Here is a 23293-nt window from a genome sequence, read left to right on the forward strand (position 1 = left end):
CTTAATTAGCATCAGCTGGAAGTGCTAATAAGAAGACCACCACTGGGCTTCGTTTTTGCAGACGTCTGTCCGAAGAGTATTGCCTGTAAATTCTGCTGAATGACTGTTCCTGTCATTTACGATGTGTGGGAGAGGAGACTTTTGTTTGATAGTGTACTGTTAATTGCTGTTTATTTTAACAACTGAAAATATCTTTGCTACTGTAATGCTTGAACCTGGTCTGGGAATAAAACCTCTTGACCGAGAATTCACAGAGCTTGTGAGTCATCTTTAAGACAATAACTTTACCATTGTTCACCACTTCTGCAAGAGAAAGAAGATAAACTCTGCTAAGCAGTTTAAAAGAGTCTTTACCTGGCCACCAGTGTCTGCGCAGCAAAAGTGTGTGGACAGGAATCTCTAATGCGTTCCGTTCTCCTACTCTCAATGCACACCAGGCAGGGCCGGATTGAGGTTTGATGAGGCCCTCAGCACCTGAAGGCAATGGGGCCCTTGATATGTCCAGCTGTCCTTTGTCAGCAACAAATTGTCACTGGTTTTTGTGCTGAATATATGCTAGATGGTCATTTATGGACCTCATAGGTATATCGAGCCCTTTGCGCGTGTTGCCCTGCAACCAGTCCATGCAGAATGTAGGCACCCTATATACAGAAAGGAGCAAAGCAGGGATATTTGAGGGAGTAGGCAGGGCCCATGACTTACGTTTGATTTGATTTGTTTATCTTATATTTTGGAAATGTACATCCAGGTTTTTTTCCTTTACTTTTTTTTGGAGGCCTCCAAGAGAGTGGGGCCCTAAGCTAGAGCTTGTTCAGCTTATGTGTGAATCTGGCACTGATGGCGGGTCCTGGGAGAAGGAGGGTCAGGAACGCTTTCCAAAGACAGAGAGTCTGCCAGCTGTCTCTCCCCTGGTGCTGCTGCTTCTTCCTCCTGCTGCTCCTCTCCCAATATTTCCCAGCTTCTCCCCTCTGCAGCCTCTGAACTATGACCTTCTGCAAACCAGTGTTGTCAGTCTCTCCTGTCCTCCTCTTCTCGGGAAGGGGGTCTCCCCCACTCCTCTTCGCTCCAGCCCCTGACAGCAGCAGCAGGAGGAGGGAGTCCCTGCCCAGTCGGCTTACCTGTCAGCTCCGAGAACTTGAGGGCGGCCACGTTGAGCGCCTGCACGCGCTCGCTCTGGGCGGAGACATCAGCCTCCAGCAGCGCATGCTTCTGCAGCAAGTCCTCCACCTCCCGCAGGTGCTTCCCACACTCCTTGGATGACAGCTGGGCCTGCCGGAAAGGGGGGGGGGGTGATGCACAAGTAGCAGTCAAGTACAACATTCCTCGGTTTCCTAGAGTGGCCATGCAGGGGGATGTTTGGTCCAGCCTCTCCTGCCACAGGGCGAAGGGCGGCAGCAGGGATGGGGGGCTCCCCAGAGGACCCTGCTTGAAAGCAGCCGGACTCAGATTCACAGGATTGGAAGGGGCTCCCAGGGCTTGTCAAGTCCAACCCCATGAAAGGCAGCAAGCACAGGCCTGGCCAGGCCGTGTCCCCAAAGAACAGGACGCGTCAGGGAGAGAACGGCCCTGGCGTGTGCCCAGGCTGCCCTGTGGAGGGCAGGAGCATCCCTTGGCTCCTCTGGCGGGCAGCCTGGCAGCCTACAGGGCCCATGCATCACCCAGTCGGGGGAAGAGTCTCCCTCATGGGCTCTCCTTCCTGGGAAGCTTTTCCAGAGAGGTTGGGTGGCCATCTGTCAGGGATTCCTTTTTAAAAAAATAATATTTTATTGATTTCCCACAAAAATAAAAAGCAACAACAATACAAAAACAGAACAAATTGACTTCCCTCTAATCCCTTCCTTGGTTCCATTATTTATCAAGATACTGAACGTCCATTGTTAAATTTGTAACCTATTTAAATCGCCTATTATCCATTCATAACAAAATTACAATAAACATCTTCCATTCTTTCTTAAATTTGTTGTCATCTCATCCTCTGAGTTTCATAGTCAATTTTGCCATTTCAGCAGATTCCATTAATTTAACTTGCCCGTCTTCTTTATTCCTGAGCCATGATTCCTGCATTGCAGGGGCTGGACTAGAGGACCCTCAGGGGTTCCCCTCCCAGGCCACCCTTCTATGATTCTAATATGATTATTTGATTGTTTGATTATTTGATTGTTGTTAGCCGCCCTGAGCCCGGCTTCGGCTGGGGAGGGCGGGATAAAAATAAAATGTATTATTATTATTATTTATTATTAAGATCTGAAAGGATCATGGGGTGGGCTTTGGGGGCGTCCGGTGCTGGATCAAGAAGGCTGTCGAAACTGTGGGGTTGTGTCTGGGATGTGGCTGGTGGGCTTGAGCATTTGGTCAAGCTGGGAGAGGATGCCGGGGGGGGGAGGGGTCTTCTCAAGGAAGGACGGAGGGGCCTGTGGTAAAGTCAGGAGATCAGGGAGAAGCAGCAGATCCTGTTTCTCGCTTGCTCCTAAAGCTGCAGTTATAAAAGAATCACAGGATTGTAGAATCGATTAAAATGTGGGGTCAGTGGTATCTAACCCTGGTTAAATTAGCAAAAATATACAGAACAAGATGTAATGGTCAGTTTTCATTTCTTAGTACAGAAAGTATTAATCTGATGTGTAGAGATCTTTGCTATTCCCATTCAGGAGCCTTCTAGAAGGTTTCTTTCTATGTGTGAGAAACAGGAAGAAGGTTTCTGATGTTTTGGTCATTTCGGCTGGGAAGCTGCGTTCAGCTGGTTTAAACTGGTCCTGCTATCTCTTCCGTCAAGGTCGCAGTGACTATAACAGCCAGGCCAGGAGGAGCCGGGGTCTCGCTCTCACTCACTTTCCCTTTCTATCACTTTGTTCTGGTCTTCTGTATGCTTAGTGTTAAGGTTAAGTCTTATTATAAGTGCTGCAACTGGATTTCTTATGGACAGGGCTAATCCTGATTGTATTGGATTTGTGACCATTATGCTCATTTGCCTTCTGTATGAATAAACTCAGGAAACTCTGCTGGATTTAATTGCCTCTGGTCTATTTTTGGGGGAATTCTGCCAAACTCTGGTACACGTTTAAGTTTTTTCCTGTTCCCCCCTTCCATGGGTGACACTAATAAGTGTTGGAAATGTAAAGAAAAAGAGGGTACTTTCTATCATATGTGGTGGAAATGCAAGGTGGTTTTAAAAAACTGGGAAATGATCTATAAGGAGATGAAAAAAAATATTTAGAGTAACCTTTGTTAAAAACCTGAAGCCTTTTTATTAGGTATTGCAGGAGCAGAGATTCCAAAAGATCAGAAGAAATTGTTTATATATGCTACAACGGCCACCCAGAAACTGTTAGCCCAAAGATGGAAAGAGGAAGCAGACCTGACCAGAGAAGACTGGCCAACCAAGTTAACGGACTAGGCTGAAATGGCGAAACTAATCGAAAGCTCAGAAATCAAGACGACAAGAAATTTAAAAAAGAATGGGGAAAGTTTACTATGTATTTGCAGAAGTCTTGTAAACAGGTTAATATATTGGCAGGATTTTGAAAACATATAATTTTAGAAATAGTACAGGAAATCTGAGGTTAAAAAAATAATTTGGAGTAGAAATGATATGCAGGCGAAAACTTAGGGAACCAGGGGCGGGGGGAGTCACAGGTTTGGAGAATCCCATTTTATGGATTTGATACTATTTTTGTGTATATATTTTCTTTCTTTCTTTCTTTCTTTGTTGTTGTTGTATTTGTTATTGTTTGTTTTTATTTTTTTATTACCTTTGTAGAAAATTTAATAAAAAGGTATTTTAAAAAAAATATTGTAGAGTTGAAAGGGACCCCTGAGGGTCAACCAGTCCAACCCCCTGCTGAAGAATTTCTGACGAGGGGGCCACCCAACCTCTGTTGAAGATGGAGCAAGGGGAAGAGCCTGAGAAGAGCCTGCTGGACGAGGCCAAAGGGGGCCCATCCAGCCCGTCACCCCCTGTGCCCCCCCCGCCCGGCACCTGCATGTCATCCATCCAGTCGATCATGTAGACCATCTCCTGGAAGACCTTCTGCAGGGCCACGTTCTGCTCCAGCCGGGCTCGGCGGCCGCTGACCAGCTCCGTCAGGAGGCCCCACTGGCGCAGGATGTTCTCCTTCTGGGCGTTGATGCGCTTGCTGTCGTAGTAGCCCTCCGACTCCATCTCCTGCGCCAGCTCCACCACCACCTGGATGCGCTCCTGGTAGGAGGAGATGTCCGCCTCGATGGCCTCGTGCTTCTTCATGGCGGCCTCCACCGCAGGGAGGTCGTAGCCAAAGTTGTCCTGGCAAGAGGGAGGGAGGGAGGGAGGGACCAGGGAGTGAGGAGGCAGATCTAAGGAGAACAGTCAGGCATCTGCCCATGGGCAGAATGCTTTTCACGCACCAGGAAATTACAAGCCCTCCCCCACTTTCTCAGTTTGGATTACAGTGGTACCTTGATTCCCAAATGCCCAAAACCCAAAAGTAAGTGTTCTGGTTTTCAAATGTTTTTCAGAAGCCAAACGTCCAATGCAGCTGTCGGCTATTGTTTCCGGGGCGCCTGCACCAATCAGAAGCTGCGCCTTGATTTTTGAACATTTCGGAAGTCAGACAGACTTCTGCAATGGATTAAGTTTGGTGCTTTTGTTTTTGCTATTTATTTTGCTTTTCTTGTTTTTGTGGCTTTTTCGGTTCATTTGTTTTCATGACTGTGTGGAACCCAGTTCAGCTAAAAGCCCCCATCCAAACAATGACTACCATCAGTGCAAGTAAGGAAAAATAATGATTTTAATTTTCATCATCTACAATACTGTCTTCTTTATTTTATAGTACAGTACATTGATTCTTGCTTTCATTTTATGGATCAATGGTCTCGTTAGAGAATCAAATTCATGTTTTAGGGGTTGTTTTTAAAAGTCTGGAACGGATTAATCCGTTTTGCATGACTTTCTATGGGAAAGCACGCCTTGGTTTTGGAACGCTTTGGTTTTGTACCGGATTTCCGGAACGGACTAAGCTTGAGAACCAAGGGACCACTGTATAGAGGAAGAGCTTCTACACGGAAGCAGCGCCCTTCCTCTTTCTTACAATGCAACACAGGAGCGGATCCCTCTATCATTGGCGGCCCTTCCTCCCCCTCCCCCGACCCGAGTCCCCTGTCTCTCCGCCCGCCTCACCTGGGAGACCAGGCGCTGGTTCTCGTTCAGCCAGGTCTCCCGCATGACCGCCTTGTGGTCAAAGCGCTGGGCCAGCAGCTCCAGCTTCTCCTGGCGGATCAGCTCGTTGCGCAGCGCCACTTCCCGCTCGTGCTCCGCCTTCTCCAGCCGGGTCCAGGCCTGCCGAGAGGAGGAAGGGCACAGAGTCACAAGGGGTCCCCCAAGGGTCATCCAGTCCAGCCCCCCTGCAATGCAGGACCAACTGCCCAATTCCCGGACGGAGGACGCTCCGACCTCAGCTTAAAAGCCCCCAGCAAAGGAGATCCCGCCAGCTTCCCATGGAGTCCGTTCCCCTCAGAAAGGTTTCTAGAATCATAGGCTTGTGGAGTGGGAAGGGATCTTGAGGGTCATCTAGTCCAACCCCCTTCAAGCTGGGAATCTCGACAGAGAGTCATAAAATGGTCGAGTTGGAAAGGATCCCCAGGGTCACGTGGTCCAAACCTGCAAGGCTGAAATCTCAACTCCAGCATCCAAGACGCTGAGTCAGAATCGATCTTCTTATGACTTGCAGCTATGGCTTCGAATCCTGCCCTCCAGAGCAGGAGAAAACCTGCTTGCTCCGCCTTCCGTGGGACAGAGATATTGGAAGACGGCTCTCATCGCAGCTCTCAGCCTCGTCTTCCCCAGGCTCAGCCTCCCCAACTCCCTCAACCATTTCCAGGTCCTTGACCACCTTGGTCTCCCTCCTCTGCACATGCTCTGCAAGCGCAGAGACCCCCTAGCCCCCCCCCCCGGGCTCGCCACTCGCCCAGGCCGCCCTGCCCACCACAGAATGAATGAATGAATCTTCATTTGTATCGGACATCGGCCATAGCAATAAAACAATATGATATACAAAGAATAAAAAGTCAATTATATCAAATACATTTTAGGGTTTTGAATCAATAGTCCAATAGTGGATCTTATTCTGATTGCCGCAGCTAAAAACCTTGCAGCCTTTGTTGTCACCTGCTCCTCTTGATCTGCCAAGAGAAAGGACACTGGGGCAGCGGCTGGGCGACCCAGAGTGGACAATAAAAGAGGGGTGATGACCTAATTCCTCAAGTCTTTATCAAGAGGGTAAGCCAGAAGGGCATGTGCCACCAATTTGGACAGGGACAAAAGCGTTTTTCGTGTGGAATCTGTTGGAATCATCCCTCAAGTCCAGCCGAGGGCAATACATTCAATCTTGCAAGAGTAAATGCGCGTCTATATTTTGGAATTGCTAGGTTATGCCGATAGGGTGCTTAAGAGCCGAAATGGGAAGGTGGAAAATAGCCACACCATGGGCAGAATTTCCTGATTGTGGCCAGGCTGTTCTGGCGCTCGATATCATTTAGGCTCTGGCAAATTGGTCTGTTTCCTTTCCTGCCCCCCTTGGGACCCACCTTGTTGATGTCGGAGATGCTCCTGCCTTCCTTGGGGATGTAGAGCTTCCGGTTATTGGCCCGGAGCTTGCTCTGGATGGAGAAGAGGAGGACCTCCAAGTTCCCCTTCTCCTGAAACCTGCAGGCCAAGGACAGAGGGGTCAGCCTCCAGCCCCAGAGCGCGGGGACCACGTCAACTGCCCCTCGACAAGCACACGGCCCCCAGGGCCAGGGGTGGCTGGAGAATCAGCCTCCCGGGACCTCGAGAGACCAGGGCTCAATTCCCCCCTCAACCCCAAAGTTCACTGGGAGCCAGCCGCTGCCTCTCCGCCTGGCCTACCTGGCAGGGCTGTTGTTGTGGGGGTGAAGAGAGGAGGGGAGAAGAAAGGTGGAACAGAAATGCAAGAAAGGGAGATGAGGAGTGGGGGGCTGAAGGCCAAAAGAGGCTCTAGAGGGCACCTGCTCTGTCCTGCTTGCTAAGGATGCTATCTGACTTGTAGAAGACATCTGAAGGCAGCCCTGTTTAGGGAAGCTTTTAATATCTGATGAATTACTGTATTTTAATATTTTGCTGGAAGCAGGACAGAGTGGTTGGGGAAATCCAGCCAGATGGGTGGGGAATGAATGAATGAATGAATGAATAAATAAATAAATAAATAAATAAATGTTATTATTATTATTTTATGCTTCCTAGAGGCACAAAACCAAGACACTGCGCAGTATTTTGCAAATGAGGCATTCTTTTTAGTATATAAGAGCCTCAACAGCTCGGGACTAGTTCACAAGAAGGACCGCCTGACCTGCCTACCATATTGGCCAGAATATAAGCCGTATTGTCTTTTTTTCTCCCCCCCCCCTTGAACTCCCGGCCCCTTGACTTGAGGAGCTGCCTTTGCTTTGCTTCCAGGGCCCACAGAAAACACTTTTGTTTGGGGAAGGTTGCCTGGGCATTCAATTTCCATCGGTAATTTTTTTCCACAGGTAGTTGTTCCAAATACAGTGAATTTCGTCTCCCATTAAATTCACAAAATGTTTAGGGGTATGCATCCCCAAACCTCGGAAATACTTTTTCCCCAGAAGGTTTTATTTATTTTACAGAGTCCAGGGAGTGGCGGCCAGAAAAAACCTCCGGCTTGAGTTGGCAAGCCCTGTCCCCGCACACCAGTCGCTGCCCTGCTGCTGCCCCCTTTGCCCAGACCCCCCTCCAGCCCCGGGAGCCTCCTTGCCCTCTGCCGCCCCCCCCCCCCGCGCCCCCCACTCACTTGACCGGCTTCTCCAGGGTGCAGAAGGCAGTGAAGGCCTGCAGCTGCTGCTGGACGCCCACCAGGGAGTTGGCAAACTTCTGGTTGCTGATGATGGCGATGGTGAGCTCGATCCACTCCAGGAGCTCGCTGGCCAGAGACTCGTAGCGCTCAATGATCTTCTCAATCTCCAGCACCTGGTCCAGCACCTGCAGAAAAGGACCAGGCTGTGGGATGGGATCCCCTGGGAGCATCAAATTCCGTACAACATTCCTTGTTTTCCTAGAAGGGACATGCAGGGGGACGTTGGCCCCGCCCAGGGGTCAGCAAACTTTTCAGCAGGGGGTCGGTCCACTGTCCCACAGACCTTGGGGGGTGCTATATTTTTGGGGGGGAAATGAACAAATTCCTATGCCCCACAAATAACCAAGAGATGCATTTTAAAGAAATGCACACATCCTGATTCCTGGACCGGCCACAGGCCAGATATAGAAGGCTATTGGGCCGGATTCGGCCCCCGGGTCTTAGTTTGCCTACCCAGGGTCCAGCCAGTCAAAAACTTCCTGTTTCCTCCTGGCGGGAGCATCCTTCCTTTTGCATGTGACAGAAGGTGGGTGTGACCTCACCTATCCAGGTAACAAAAGGACAAGTCACGCAGCACTCTCTCTCTCTCTCTTTGACTTCCTTCTTCATTTGACCAGCTTTTAGACAAGACTAGCTCTCAGCTAGCAGAGGCACTGGGATCATTCCTCAATATGGGGTAGATCCACATGTACATATTTGTAACTAAGTCTGCCTTCAGGAATCCAGCTGTGAACTGATGTGAGTAAACTTATGTTATTGACTTTGAATAAGATTGTGGCGTCTTTATTCTTTTAAGAATGATTCAAGGGAACTTACCAGGAATGTACAATTCAGAGACAGGCTGAATTGTATAATAGTGAGAGGTTGACACGAGCCTGCAACCAGCTATCTGCTGTGCATGTAAAAAGGGGAATGTAACTCTGCTAAGTAAAGGAACTTGCAACACAAGTTAGGAAGGATATCAATAAACAATATATCCTCTCCTGCCACCCTGAACATTCCCACACAGGGGGGTCGGGGGTCGGGTGCAAAGCGCAAGCAGACTCCCCTCGCCTGGGGCTCCCACAGGAGGCAGTGATGGCCCCAACTCAGGGGTCTTTAAAAGAGGAGGACACTACTGACGACTACTACTGGAGAAGAGTAGCCACACTGGGTCCTCTCTGCTTACAGGGTCAGAGGCAGCAGTGCTTCTGAATCCCATTTGCTGGATGCCACAGGAGGGGAGAGAGCTCCGTGTTCGAGTCCTGCTTGCTAGTTTCCCACAGGCATCTGGCTGGCCACAGTGAGAACTGGATGCCGGACTAGACGACCTGATCCAGCAGCATGGCTCTTCTTATGTTCTTACGGAGCCTCCAGGTCCAGAGGCAGTCTATCTAGATTCTGAGGACCTTAGGGACATTTGGCCCCTGGGAGACCAGGATGCTGGACTGGATGGGCTCCCCCTGGCCTGATCCAGCAGCCAGGATGGTGGGTTCCCAGGTCCTAGGGCTATTTGGCCTGGGGTCAATCTAATTTGACTCCCATCCTGTTTTCATATGATATCTCAGTCCCATCTAGTCTCTTTGTCTTCCATGGAAAATAGACTGTCACTGCTTTTGAATTTCTAACAAAAGGTGATTTTGCCCTTTGTGTGTGTTAGAGATAAATGGTTATCTGTTTTACTGCTGTGATTTTACTTACCATGAAATGACCGTGACCAATACCTGTGCTTCTTCAACAACAGTTGTTTTCTATCTTGGTGTACTAATTTTGCAAATTTCTATTAATGTTATTTTTGAAAATGAATGAAACTATATACCGGTACAAAAAGAAAATGAAAATAAATCCCCCCCTTGCCTTTCTTTGGAAGCTGTGTGCTCCCCCCCCCCTTTGTCCAGTGTGAATGTTTCAGATGTGGGAAGCCCACAAGTCTAGCCCTCAGCCCTCCCTGCCATTGGGGCAAGGTGGCACCCGCCCCACCGCCCGCCCGCCTGCCTGGCTGCCTTCCTTCCTTCCTTCCTCCCCCCACTCACCTTCCCAATCCGCTTCCCCTCCACAGCCAGGGCCTTCATCTTGGAGAAGTAGTGGTAGAAGGAGACAACGTAGGTGATGATGGACTTTTCGTCTGGGTGCTCCATGTTGACATCTGCCAAGGGAAGGAGAGAGGGCAGCAAGAGGAGCAAGCGGAGGTCCCTGCCCAGTTCTGGACACCCCAGTTTAAGACGGGTACTGACAAGCCGGAAGGAGGGCAACCAAGAGGGTGATGAAGGGTCTGGGAACCAGGCCTGGTGAGGAACGGTGGAAGGAGTTGGATGTGTTTGCCTGGAGAAGAGGAGAGCCACCTTCAACTATCTCACATGGGGCTGTCACATGGAAGAGGGAGCAAGCTTGTTTTCTCCTGCTCTGCTGCTGGGCAGGACTCGAACCTATGGCTTCAAGTTACAAGGAAGGAGATTCTGACTAAATGTATGGGAAAACTTGACAGTAAGAGATGTTGGATGGTTCTTTCCAAGCAGAGGTTGGGGGGCTAAGGCTTCTTTAGCTGAGATTCCTGCACTGCTGGGGGTGGCTAATTATTATTATTTTTTTTAAATTCGTTAGGGGCATAATTTGGGTTGGTGAGGCCAGCAGGAGAAAATATTATTTTCAAAGCAGCTGATCAGTGGCCAATGGATCCCAGGCTATTTGGGATCCAGTCTCTGGTGAGGATTCAGCTGCACAGGGGGTTCTTTTGAGGAGTGGGCGGTAAAGAAAATATGGTGATGGATGGAGAGAAAGGAGTAGGACTTCTCCTGAACCACTAATGGGAGCCGGGATGGAGGATGCAGAGAAGCCGGGGGTGGTGTGTGGGGCAACCTTCCAGGGAAATCACAAAATGAAGGACAGGGTGGGGTGTATTGGGTGAGAAACCTGGGGAAATGCGGGGGGGGGGGGGTCCTGCTGTCAGATGGGAAGCAGGATCCCTGGTTCCTCATGTGGCCAGCGCACAAAGGCAACACTCCCACCAAACGGAAATCTCTGCCGGGGGGCCTCTGGAAAGGAAGGCTTACCAGCAAAGTGGCTGCGAGAGGCAGGAATTAAATGCAGCCACGCGCAACGTTAAAGAGAGGCCCAAATGGAATGATTTCAGATTAAAACAAATTAGATCAGGGAGATCTGATTACAGTAAGCAGCTCAAAATGGGCTTAGGCTGCAAAGCACCGGAGAGGCGACAGGATCTGTAAGGCCGCAGAGAAAACAACGGATTATTGGCAGAGCTCGTGTCCCGGAGCCCGGACTCCTGGGTTCTTCCGCATTTGTAGGAAATCAATCTTTTAGTGTGGCAGCACCACTGTGGAACTCCTTGCCTCTTGACATCACTGTATTCTTTTTGGCGCCTACTGAAAACATTTTTGAAGCCGCTCTAGATGCTTAGAAAGTTGGTGCAAGCCTTAATCTGTTTTTAACATTTCAAAAGTATTAAATTATTGTTGTTAATCTTTTTTAGCGGCAATTTCATCAGTTTATCTTTTTATACACCGCTCCAAGGGGTTTTCAACACTCAAGGAGTGTATGAAGTATATGAAATTAAACAAGTAATGAATCCATCTTGCATAGGGCTCTCTCCATCATCTGCCACAACCTGCGCCCCCGTCCACCAGAGGCAGAGCAAGGTGGGTGTGGTGGGTGCAGTCTGCCCCAGGTGCCATCCCTGAGAGGGGTGTGACAAAATCCTGGCCAGGCTGGATCGCACCCCCCAGCCTGGTCGCCATGGCAGAGCGCAACCCACAACTGGGCCACCATGCTGGATCGCACCCCCTGAAAGAGGGAAGGAGGCAGGTGAGCAAAAATGGAAGGGGTGGGCTCAGCGCTGAGCTCCCCGTCCCGTCCCTCCCTGTGGGCGGTTGCGCCGCCCCTGATACCAGAGAGGCTTCCTCCGCCATTGCCTTCCACCTGTCTTGAACTGAAACTCCCACCTGCCCCCCCCCAGCAGGCACCAGGTGGGCAAAAGTCTCTCTCCAAGGGCTCAGAGCAAAGCCTTCCTCTTAAGGGGAAGGGCGGTCAGGGACGCAGAGCCTGTCCTCTGCCACGGATCTGAATCTTCGGGGATCATTCCGGGATCTCTTACCTTCCGGGTCGAGCAGTTTGGCCAGTCCCAGCTGCTGTTCGGCCGTATTGAAAGCCTGCTGGAGATTGTAGGCGGCATTGGACTTGGTCAGCTTCTTGAAATCTATGATATCTGGCCTGGCAAAGAGAATGGGCGCAAGAGATCAGTCCGGGCCCTGGGGGGCTGGGGGGGCACAACCCCCTTGGGTCCCTCTGCTGCAGGGGTGCAGCGCCCGGCAGCCCCTCGCACCTGTGCTTGTGGATGAGCGCGTTGAAGGCCAGTCCATCCCGCCAGCTGGTGGTGAAGTTCTGGATGTTGACCTCGGGGTACCTGCGCAGGGAGGAGAGAGTCAGCCGGCCGTTCTGCCCCCCCCCCCCGGCCCCACACCTGGCAAGCGGCAAACGGAGGGAGACCTGGCAGAGCTGGCCAGGTGGGAAGACCAGAACAGCCTTTCGCCACCCGCCACCCCCCCCCCGTTTCGAAATGCTTTATTGGTTGAAAACATTATAACAGAAACATACAATAAACGTTATAAGCAAAATAAACAATAAACAATTATTCATTCTTTAACTAATACTTGCTTTGTACATCCATTTGTGGTTAAACTGGACAAGACCTCCGATCTTCCCCTTGTGTTCCCAAATTAAATTCCTTAAATACGTGCTTAGACTTTACTTTCTCCATGTTATTTAACTTACTATCAATTTTATTTTACATAATTATCCTATTTACACACCAAAGCTCAATCAAGACCTGCCAATGGATTGATCTGTTGACAATGTTCTTTTACATAGACTCAGTATATATATCCCACTCTCTGATAAATTTTTCATCAGCAACGCCTTGTAACCTTGCTGATAATCTCGCCAGTTCAGCGTACTCTCTTATCTTGTTTTGCCAGTCTGATTTAGAATATCCTCTCCCTTCCAGCCTTTTGCGATTAGAATTCTGGCTGCGACTGTAACATACATAAGACTCTCCTGAACTTTTTGGGGATTTCATTCCCCATAATTCCTAGGAGGCGGCTTCAGGTTTCTTAAGGAAGGAGCATTTGCACATTTTCTTCAGCTCGTTATAAATCATTTCCCAAAATGGTCTGATCTTTTCACAGTTCCACCACATGTGGATCCTTGTGCCTTCAGCCTCCCTGCATTTCCAAGAAGTGTTTGTCCTAGATCTGAACATTTTGGCTAGCTTAAGAGGCGTTAAATGCCACCCATAAAGCATTTTTATGCAATTTTCTTTTATATCATAGCATGCTGTAAATTTGATGTCGTCCTTCCAGAATCTCTCTCAACTTTCCATGTAGATGTTCTAGCCGAGATCCCTGGCCCATTACGGATTTGACTTCTTCCTCCTTGACCTCAAGGAGTAAAATATACATTTTAGAGAGTATTTTATGTTTATTTTGAAACAAATCTTTCGGAGGGAGATCCGGCCTTCAACCTAGTCTGGCATCCTGGTCAGAGGAGGAAGGCAAATGGAATGCACCTTCTAGCTGGGGGCACAAGGAGCATCACAAAACGGGACCCCGAGGCATCATCCAGTCCAACCCCTGGCTATGCTTAGTTTTTTAAAAAAATCTATGCCCCACATGAAACATATCCAGGTGGGGAGCTGATAAATAAAGGCATGAGCCACAAAACCAGCTTCTACTCCCCCCCTCAGCCACTGGGTGGTGGTGAGCCAGGAGCGGTTGTTCAGCCTAGGCTACCTCACAGGGGTGTTGTGGAAAACAATAATTACTACTACTACTACTAATAATAATAATATATTTCCTCCCCAGCCACTCTGGGCAGCTCCCAACTGAATATTAAAAAGACGATACAGCATCAAACATTAAAAACTTTCCTAAAGAATCTCCCCTGTTGCCCACAGCTCCTTGAAGGATGAAGGGGGGGGGGGAGAGAGAGATGTGAGCAGCAACCACAAAAGTCTTTTTTAATGTGCTTTGAGCTCCGATTTGCTTCGTGCTGCTCCTGTTCCCTATGCTTTCGATGCTTTATGGATTTTTCTCTTAAAGGCAGCATTTCACCCGAAAGCTGCCTCTGCAGGTTTCCAGTTTATTTTACTTTAAAAAATCTGCATATTGCTGAATGGGGGGGGGGGGACACCTCTCTGCAGCCTGCAGGGGGCTGACAAAAAAGCAGGAGGCAGGAAAGAGAGTGAAAGAGAGTTTTTGTGGGCATTGTGGCCGGAGTGTTGGACGACTTAAAATGATGGAATACGCAGAAATGGCGAAATTTACGGCAAGATTAAGAGATAAAGGCAACAAAGACTTTAAAAAACACTGGAATACATTTATATTATATTTGCAGAAGTATTGTAAAGAATGAGACTCATTAGCAGGGTTTGAGTAAAGGTAAAGGTAAAGGTACCCCTGCCCGTACAGGCCAGTCGTGTCCGACTCTGGGGTTGCGCGCCCATCTCGCTTAAGAGGCCGGGGGCCAGCGCTGTCCGCAGACACTTCCGGGTCACGTGGCCAGTGTGACAAAGCTGCTCTGGCGAGCCAGCACCAGCGCAGCACACGGAAACGCCGTTTACCTTCCCGCTATAAAGCGGTACCTATTTATCTACTTGCACTTAGGGGTGCTTTCAAACTGCTAAGTGGGCAGGAGCTGGGACCGAAAGACGGGAGCTCACCCCGCCGTGGGGATTCAAACCACCGACCATACGATCGGCAAGTCCTAGCCGCTGAGGTTTTACCCACAGCGCCACCCGCGTCCCAGGGTTTGAGTAAACACAACAACAACAAAAAGGAATGTTAAAGATAAAGGACGATATGAAAACAAATAGGCATAATATGTGATTTTAATGGTGTGATATATAATGGTGTGAGGACTCCCCTTAAGTATGGACTCCCCTTGGGCTCTCTGAGGAAAGGGGGAACATCCAGGCAATAAATGCATATATATTCCTCCCCACAAGCCTGAGCTAAGGAAGAGAAAGAGAATGGAGCAGCGAGAACACTAATTACCAAAAATTGGGGGGGAAAGAAATAATCCCAACAAAAAAAGAATGGCAAGACAAACTATTTGATTATATTGAATTGGCTAGATTGACAGAGGCAATTAGGGTCAAACCAAGCAAATATTCCAAAAAGAATGGGTAAAATACAGAGAATATCTTAAATAGCAGTGCCCTCAAATTAATACTTGGACTTGTTTAAATTAACTTCTGCAGAATAATTTATGGTACTTAAGTTAAAAACAGAAAGAAAAATAGGTAATAATGAACTAAAAAGGAGACAGTTTACCAAAAACGAAAAAAGAACTGTGTTGAGGATGAAGGAAGTCAATTAGAAGAACAGAAAAACTGAAATATGGTTTTATGTGTGTGTTTGTGTGTGTATTTGATTATTTGTTTTGTATCAGTTTTCGTGCATTATCATTTCTTATTTGTATTTTGTTTTGTTTTGTTGCTGTTTGTTTTTCTTTTGATTTTGTACTATTATTTTCATGTTTCGTTTGACCAGTGTGTGTGTGTGTGTTGTAAATAAACTCAATAAAATAGAGAGAGAGGGGGCGCTGCCCTCTCCCTGGCTGCTCACCCGGCCGTCTTCATCTGGCACCAGAGGAGCAAGGCGTCTTTGGCAGAGCGAGTCTCCCGGTTGTCCTCCGTTTCTATTTTGATCACCTGGATCTGCAAATTTCAACGTTTTAGCATTTTAGGTTTTTGCAACATGTTGCCATTGCAGTTTCTTGTTTTATCTCTTTGCAAACCACGTTCAGCTTCCTCCCTTCCTATTTTATTAAATTTCAAAAATTTCACATATGCACTCCAAAACTTCACCTCCCGTTTCCTGCGGTGTTTCTAATTTCTCCCCCTTGCAGAACCCCCGTCTTCTCTCTCTCTCTCATATCACAACCACCAAACCATCACCTCTCATCCCTTCTGTGGCTCATAGTTCAAATCCTGTTCTCGTTGCTTTGAGGTTTCTTTCTTTCATTCATTCATTTTGGCAACCAATGGCGTATAAATTATATGAACTGAAATAAATAAATCTGGGGACGTGCGATTGTTATATTATCTACCAAATCTGTATGCCGCCCTTCAGTCGAAGAACACAGGGCAGTTCGGGGTTATTGTTCTTGTTCTTATGTATTTTGGACAGGAAGCCCGAGCCATGCCGACCCCCAGCTCCCCCCCCCTTCACCCCCCCCCCGGGCCCCACCTGGAAGCGCAGGATGATGGTCCAGATGAGGCCGAGCGTCAGGCGGTGGTTTCCGTCCACGATGTCGTGGGAGCCCACGTTCTCCAGGTGGACGCGCTGCTCCTTCAGAAACTGCAGGGCCTTGTCCACGTTCTCCAGGGAGTGGATCCGCATTCGGCCGCGAGTGGGCTTGGGCTGATGGGGGCAAAAGTGGACAGGTGGGGGGGAGACTCTCTCCCCCCCCAAAAGCCACCCACACCCCACCTCAGGCCCTTCTCCTCCCCTCACAGAACTCAAAATCAGAATCTGCTCCAAGGGCCAGAAAGTCTGGAGCCGGCGGTGTTAGAGCAAAGGAGGGTATGTCTCTGACCATGTGCAGAGTGCACTCTCTTTTGCAACACAGAGCGCATCCCATGTCGCATCCTTCTCCTCCCCCCATGCAGCAAAACCCCAGAGCCTGCTCTGAACGCTAGAAACTCAGAATGAAGAGGGAAACGCCTCTGACCATGTGCAGAGTGCATTCTGTATTGGGAATGCATCTCGCATCAGGCCCTTCTGCTGCCCCCACAGAGCAAAACCTCAGAAACCCTGGAGCCAGTGGCGTCGGAGCGAAGAAGGAAACCCCCCTGGCCATGTGCAGAGTGCGTTCATCAGCGCAAGACAGAAATCCACAGGTCTGGCTCCACGTGCTGCAGACGGAGCCCCCCCCCCAGACGCTCCCCGCCTCCCCTTGCCCCAAAGCCCCTCCTCACCAGCTGCTCCCCGGACAGCACCTCCAGCAGCTTGGTCAGCATGAATCCGTCCCGCAGGTCGGTGTAGAGGTCGCTGATGCGGCAGGAGGCCTGGCTCAGGTGGGAGTTGACCCACTTGGTGAAGGTCTTCTTCTGCACGGCTTCGCGCTCGTCTGGCAGGAAGAGGGGGGTCAAGCTCAGTAGGCGGAGCCCCCCAGGGTCCCCCCCTCTGCCCCCAGGGAACCCACCCCAAAAGCACCCAGAGGGCTCTGCCCAGGGCCCACCAGCTCCGCCGGCTGCAGAGCCACAGAACCTGGAAGGGACCCAAGTCAAAAAGGCTATGTGAATGTCTTGAACTAGCAAAACCAACAGAATCAATTTGAAATCATTGGGATGTTTTTATAAATGACATAATGAAATACGTTTCCAAGGTTGACTCTTGGTTGAGCAGAGGCGAAATTCCACAGAGTGAAGAGAATGGTCTTTCGTAGAACAAGAACAGAGGCAGGAATTTTTAGAAATGAGAAATGATGAACCACATAGAGCAGGGGTCAGCAAACTTTTTCAGCAGGGGGCTGGTCCACTGTCCCTCAGACCTTGGGGGGGGGGGCGACTATATTTTTTGGGCTGTTGGTGTGTGAAATGAATGAATTCCTATGCCCCCCACAAATAACCCAGAGATGCATTTTAAATAAAAGCAGACATTCTACTCATGTAAAAACACGCTGATTCCCAAACCATCCACAGGCCAGATTTAGAAGGTGATTGGGCCGGATCCGGCCCCCGGGCCTTAGTTTGCCTACCCATGGCATAGCGGTAGAAGGAAGTCATTAACAAGTCAGGGAATAAAACCAGAGATTAGGCCTAGGTAAGAAACTAAGAGTAGCGAGGAAAAATCGATAAAAAGACCTCTTACTGGAAATATATGTTTATAATAATGTCGACGAAGGTCTGTATTTCTTAAAAAACTGTATGTCTTGATTAAGATTTTTCATTTAACTTTATTTTCTATTTTTTCTTCTATTTTTTTCTATTTCCCCCCTTCTTTTCTTTTATAACAGAAAAATGTGTTTGATTTGTATAATTTTAAATGTGTAAATAAAGGAAATAAAAATAAGAAGAAGAACTTGGAAGGGACCCAAGCGGTCATCTAGCCCAACCCCCGGCAAGGGGCTGTCTCCCATGACATGCAGGGGCCGAACCCCAACCCCAACCTCCAGCGCCACCAGCAAAGCGAGCTTAAGCCCCCTCCCCTCTCCTGGAGAGCCCGCCTCCTCCCCCCCATCCATCTGGCCCTCCCAGCACCAGGCAGGCAGCCTCTCCTGAGTGAAGGAAACTGCTGCCACGTGCATTACTGCTGCCAGTCAGTGTAGACAATGCTGAACTGGGTGGAACCCCTAGTCAGCTCACCCCCCCCCCTATTTATTCATCCACCGGCTAATTTGCAGCTGTCTTTGAAATGAGCCCCACAAGCAATTTTCAAAGCGGGGGAGAGGGGGTCTTCTGGGTGCCAGAGGGGCTCAGGGTTGGCAGAGTACGGCCGGGCAGGGGGGCAGGAGCCCCTCACTATTCAGAGGCTACCGGGGAGACGGGATGGACAGACCCCTTGGCACTGGAGGAATTGCCAAGAGGAGTCTGCTCTCCCTCCACCCCCCAGGCAAGCCGGCCTGCTGCCCCCCAAGCAAAGTCAGTACCAAAGTCAGATTCAGCTGCCAGCCCCGTTGGCACGCTGGATCGGGAACGCATCTTGCGGAATTAATTAAGCAGCCTTGATTGGATTTGGAATTCATGTGCAATTAATTGCTCCCATTTTGAATTTCACCACACTGTTATCTTCCTTAGCGGCTTGTGCGAGGCGCTACTCTGAATAATGTGCTTTGTAGGGGAGGGAAGCGAGGAGTTTAGGGAGCTGAGAGGGTGGGGGCCTAAGCAGTTTTTTAGTAGCCCTGACTCTGACAAAGCTGGCCTCCCTGCTCCCTGCAGTTGGGCCTCCGTCTCTTACAGAGCAATCCTGCAGGATTGGGGGGGGGGGTCAGACCACATCCCTGTGCTCTGGCACATCCTGCGTTGCGGGGGTTGGACTAGATGTCCACTGGGGGTCCCTTCCAATGCTGGGCATCTGAAAGCCCAGCCTAGCTCACCCATGTTGTGCCTGCCGCCTTCAATTCAGCCTCCCCTTGTCCAACCCTTTATATCCTTGCAGGCCGACAAGAGCCACGCGAGACGTACCGGCCAAGGCCTTGATCCGCGAGCACTCAAAGAGCTTGGCTGTGGCCGTGGCCTCATCCCAGGGCCGGTGCTGGTGGTGGTGCTCAGTGCTCTCCCACCGGGTGTTGTTGTTCTGCTGCTGCTGCTGTTGTTGCTGCTGCTGCTGAGCCTCCAGGTTGTCCAGCTTGGCTGGCGTGACATTTGCCATCTTGCCCCTGGCGCCGGGAGGAAGGCTCCTTCACGGATCTGCGCAGAAGGACCTCATGGGCGCCGGGAGTCCCGGCCAGCCCTCCTGTGGAGATGGCACAGGAGACCAGCTGAGAGAACGCAATGCAAAGGCAGAGTTTGAGAGTCAAGGAGAGGACAGTTCTGAAATGCCAGACAACTGCTGCCAGTCAGTGTAAGCAACAGTGAGCCAGGTGGAGCCTCAAGGGCCTAACTCTGTACAGCTCCTTCCAGCACCCCATGAGACACAAATCCTGCTTTTTAACTAATAAGCTAAAGTATTGCTCTGCTGCTGTAGGTCAGGCATAGGCAAACTCGGCCCTCCAGATGTTTCTGGCCTACAACTCCCATGAGCCCTAGCTAGCAGGACCTGTGGTCAGGGGTGCTGGGAATTGTAGTCCCCAAACATCTGGAGTTTGCCTCTGCCTGCTGTAGGTCTTTCCTCCTTGGCGCCTGGGTGGGTGTATTTTAATGAACTGGAGAAACTGAAGTGGTGGAAGAGCTCTAAGAGAGAGGAGCATGTGAACATAATAGGATTTCGCTTACCTTATAGTTGTTATTTTGTTAATACTCTTTTATCGATTATGTTTGTGATAGGAATTTTATGGTCTTAGATATATGATAATGTTCATAAGCGTACCAACCAAGCACATATATAGATCAGCACAGGAAGGCCAACCTGGAACCATTTTGATGCCTAAACTGAGCAAATGTTTTCTCTGCAAGGTCAAACTGGAAAAGCCTCCCCATTGTCTTTTCCTTCACAAATCCTGTCTTAAGGGTATGTCTGTGTTTGAATAAGGTGTGAGCCTGTGACCTGGCCCAGGAACTAAGTATTTATCACTACAAAAGACTGGCCAGGCTCCCCAGGCAATCCAATCAAGTAACCTGCCAGACAGGAGATAAACAACAACAGGAGAAAAACAATATTCAAATTTCTGTTTTAGACCGCCTTTTCTGTGATGTAGGTGTGATGTATCTGAGGGGTGGTCTTAGGTTACATCCCTTCTGTGATGTATGTATGATGTTTCTGGGGGTGGTCTTGATCTTTAGGGTGGCAATTTCAAAAGTTTTTATAAGGCCTTGCACACCATTTTTCTGGGTCCCTCCTCTCTCCTGCAGGTGAGGGGAGCACCCTGTTGCAACAGATCAATAAAGGGCAAGCCTACAGGCTGCTGTTTTGCTCCAAGTAGTCCTGGTTGGTGTCGTTGTTTTTGTCCAAGGGAGCCCTCGGATTTTTCTGTTAACATGTTTTATGCAGGACTATTTTTCTAGAAAAAGAGGAACCAGAACTCACCATGAGCACCTCCCTTGTTCTCTTAGAATGGCAACGGCAGGAGAGGTGCCGGAATGGGGAGTTTCGGCTGGAAAAAACTCCTGATTTTATGGATGATTTGTTAATCTTATAATATGACGCACACAATAGCTGTGATGTTCCGTTCTGGTTATTTGTAAGTCGCTTTGGGATTTGTTTGAATGAAAACCAGCATAGCAATAGAAGAAATGAAATGGGGGGGAAGGGGAGCTTTTGCCCCAGAAAGTGGGCGGTCGCCTGTTACTATTTCCAAGGGCTCTGCAGGGCTGGTTCTTTAACGTGGGGTGCTGTCCGCAGGGAACCCCCTTCCTGCTCCCTTGCTTGGGGCTGAGAAGGCCTGCTTCCTCCCTCGCCCTCCTGGCAAGTCGGGGTCCGGATTGGCCCATCCCCAGGAGGCTGGACAGTCTGCATCACTGGCCAGGAGCCAACGCTCAGATGGAGAGAAGGGGGTGTGTGCAGGGGAACCCCAGAAGGGACTGGGGGGATATTTCATGGGGGGCACCCAGGAATCCAAAGAAAGAAAAGGAAGGAAGGAAAGCAGGAGGTGTCTAAGGAAACCGGTGCAGATGCAGAAGCAGCTTACAGATACAACAGGCATGTATAAGAAATGGAAGGAAGGGAAATCACAAAGGAGGAATATTCATGAGCTGCAGGGGGGAAGGTCAGGCTGGCTAAAGCTCAGAATGAGCCCAGGCTTGCAAGAGAGGTAAGAAATAATAATAAAGGTTTCTTCTCTATGTCCGAAGTGAGAGGAAGAACAGGCAAGTGGGAGGTCCTCTATATGGGGAAGACTGAGAAATGCTCCTGGGTGACAGAGAAAAGGCGGAACTGCTCAACACTTACTTTGCCTCTGTCTTCACCCAAAAAGAAAGCAATACCCAACCTGGTGATGACAGAATCCCGGTAAACGTTGTAAGGAGGGAACTGCAGCCCCAGATAGGAAAATAGATAGTAAGGGATACTTGCTTACTAGATACTTGCTTGTTGTCGTTTAGTCATTTAGTCGTGTCGGACTTCGTGACCCCAATGAATTCAAACCTCCAGGGTCTGATGATCTGTACCCAAGCGTACTAAAGGAGCTTGCGGGTGGAATTTCAGAGCCTTTGTCTGTGATCTTTGAGATAGGTGCAGTCTCTACAGACGAGAGGCGGCAAACGTTGTCCCCATCTTCAAAAAGGGGGGGAAGGAAGACCCAGCCAGGTAACTACCAACCAGTGAGCTAGACATCAATACCAGGGAAGATCCGAGAACAGATAATACAACGATTGGTCTGTGAGCATTTAGAAAAGGATGCTGTGATGACTAAGACCCAGCATGGGTTTCTCAAAAATAAGTCGTGACAGACCAATCTCATTTTTTTTTTTTATGGAATTACAAACTTGGTGGATCAGGGAAACGCTGTGGACATGGACATAGAGTATCTTGATTTCATTAAGGCTTTTGACAAAGTCCCCCATGATATTTTCGTGAGGAAGCTGGTAAAATGTGGGTTGAATGAGGCAACTGTTAGGTGGATTTGTAGCTGGTTGACTGACTGAACCCAAAGAGGACTCATGAATGGTTCCTCCTCATCCTGGGGAAAAGTGACCAGTGGGGGGCTGCGGGGTTCTGTCCTGGGCCTGTTGTTGTTCAACGCCTTTATAAAGGACTTGGATGAAGGAATTGAGGGGATGCTCATCAAATTTGCAGATGACGCCAAACTGGGAGGGGTAGCTAATGCAGAGGAAGACAGAATCGGAATTCAAAATGACCTTAACAGATTGTAGAACTGGAGTCACTTAGAAGTTACAAATTGGCTTAAGATTATAATAATATTGGGTTGTAAACACTAAGGACTAGAATTAATAAAAGAGAAGAAGACAGTAAATAAAAGGAGATAATTTTATTAGAAATAAGATCTTGGAGAACTGTTACAAGGTGATATAATGAAATTCAGTTAGGGGGGATTTGAGGAAGTCATTTAACAATGAAAGTTAAATTAGGTAATAGAAGTAATAATTGTTTTTAAGTTTTTCTTTTTTCTATTGTAATGTGTTTTCTTTAGTTGTTTGTTATGTAGTGTTATTCCTTTTGTTATAAATCTGGAAACGCAATACAAAAAAATTGGGGGGGGGGGACACAGATTGGAGAACTGGGTGCAAGCTAACAAAATGAATTTCCATAGGGACCAATGTCAGGTTCTGCACTTAGGCAGGAAGAACCAGATGCGACAATATAGGATGGGGGACACCTGGCTGACAAGCAGGACATGTGGAAAGGATCTCTAGGTCTTGGTGGGCCACAAGATGAACATCCTTCTGGACCATCTAGAGGGGCTGGGAGCTGGGGGCACTGGGGCACTGTTATACAGTGGTTCTGCTCCTTCCTCCTGGGCCGTGTCCAGAAAGTGGGGGGGTGGATGAGTGTTCAGACCCCTGGGCTCTCACTTGTGGGGTGCCTCAGAGTTCTGTCCTCTCCCCCATGCTTTTTAACATCTACATGAAGCCTCTGGGAGAGATCACCAGGGGTTTGGGGCTGGGTGTTCATCAATATGCAGATGATACCCAGCTCTACCTCTCTTTCAAATCAGAATCAGTGAAGGCAGTGAAGGTCCTGTGTGAGTGTCTGGAGGCGGTTGGAGGATGGATGGCGGCTAACAGATTGAGGTTGAATCCTGGCAAGACAGAAGTACTGTTTTGGGGGAACAGAAGGCGGGCAGGTGTGGAGGACTCCCCGGTCCTAAATAGGGTAACT

General features: G+C 49.1%; 1 protein-coding gene across 1 annotated transcript in view; it reads right to left on the bottom strand.

Moving 5' to 3' along the window:
• SPTBN4 (spectrin beta, non-erythrocytic 4) overlaps nucleotides 1–19608 on the bottom strand; it is a 77410-nt gene extending 57802 nt beyond the window's left edge. Inside the window, exons 1-12 of the mRNA XM_083454671.1 lie at nucleotides 19042–19608; nucleotides 16834–16985; nucleotides 16103–16276; nucleotides 15479–15570; nucleotides 12178–12258; nucleotides 11950–12065; nucleotides 9875–9987; nucleotides 7800–7987; nucleotides 6559–6676; nucleotides 5153–5311; nucleotides 3977–4279; nucleotides 1119–1269 (exon numbers count right to left, since the gene is read on the bottom strand). Coding sequence (XP_083310797.1) covers nucleotides 1119–1269; nucleotides 3977–4279; nucleotides 5153–5311; nucleotides 6559–6676; nucleotides 7800–7987; nucleotides 9875–9987; nucleotides 11950–12065; nucleotides 12178–12258; nucleotides 15479–15570; nucleotides 16103–16276; nucleotides 16834–16985; nucleotides 19042–19228 — 1834 coding nt within the window. The 5' untranslated portion in view covers nucleotides 19229–19608. The remainder of the gene's footprint in view (nucleotides 1–1118; nucleotides 1270–3976; nucleotides 4280–5152; nucleotides 5312–6558; nucleotides 6677–7799; nucleotides 7988–9874; nucleotides 9988–11949; nucleotides 12066–12177; nucleotides 12259–15478; nucleotides 15571–16102; nucleotides 16277–16833; nucleotides 16986–19041) is intronic.
• Between the last annotated feature and the right edge of the window lie 3685 nt (nucleotides 19609–23293).

This window comes from Podarcis tiliguerta (assembly GCF_965153285.1).
Source record: "Podarcis tiliguerta genome assembly, chromosome: 8".
In the NCBI taxonomy this organism is placed as follows: Eukaryota; Metazoa; Chordata; class Lepidosauria; order Squamata; family Lacertidae; genus Podarcis; species Podarcis tiliguerta.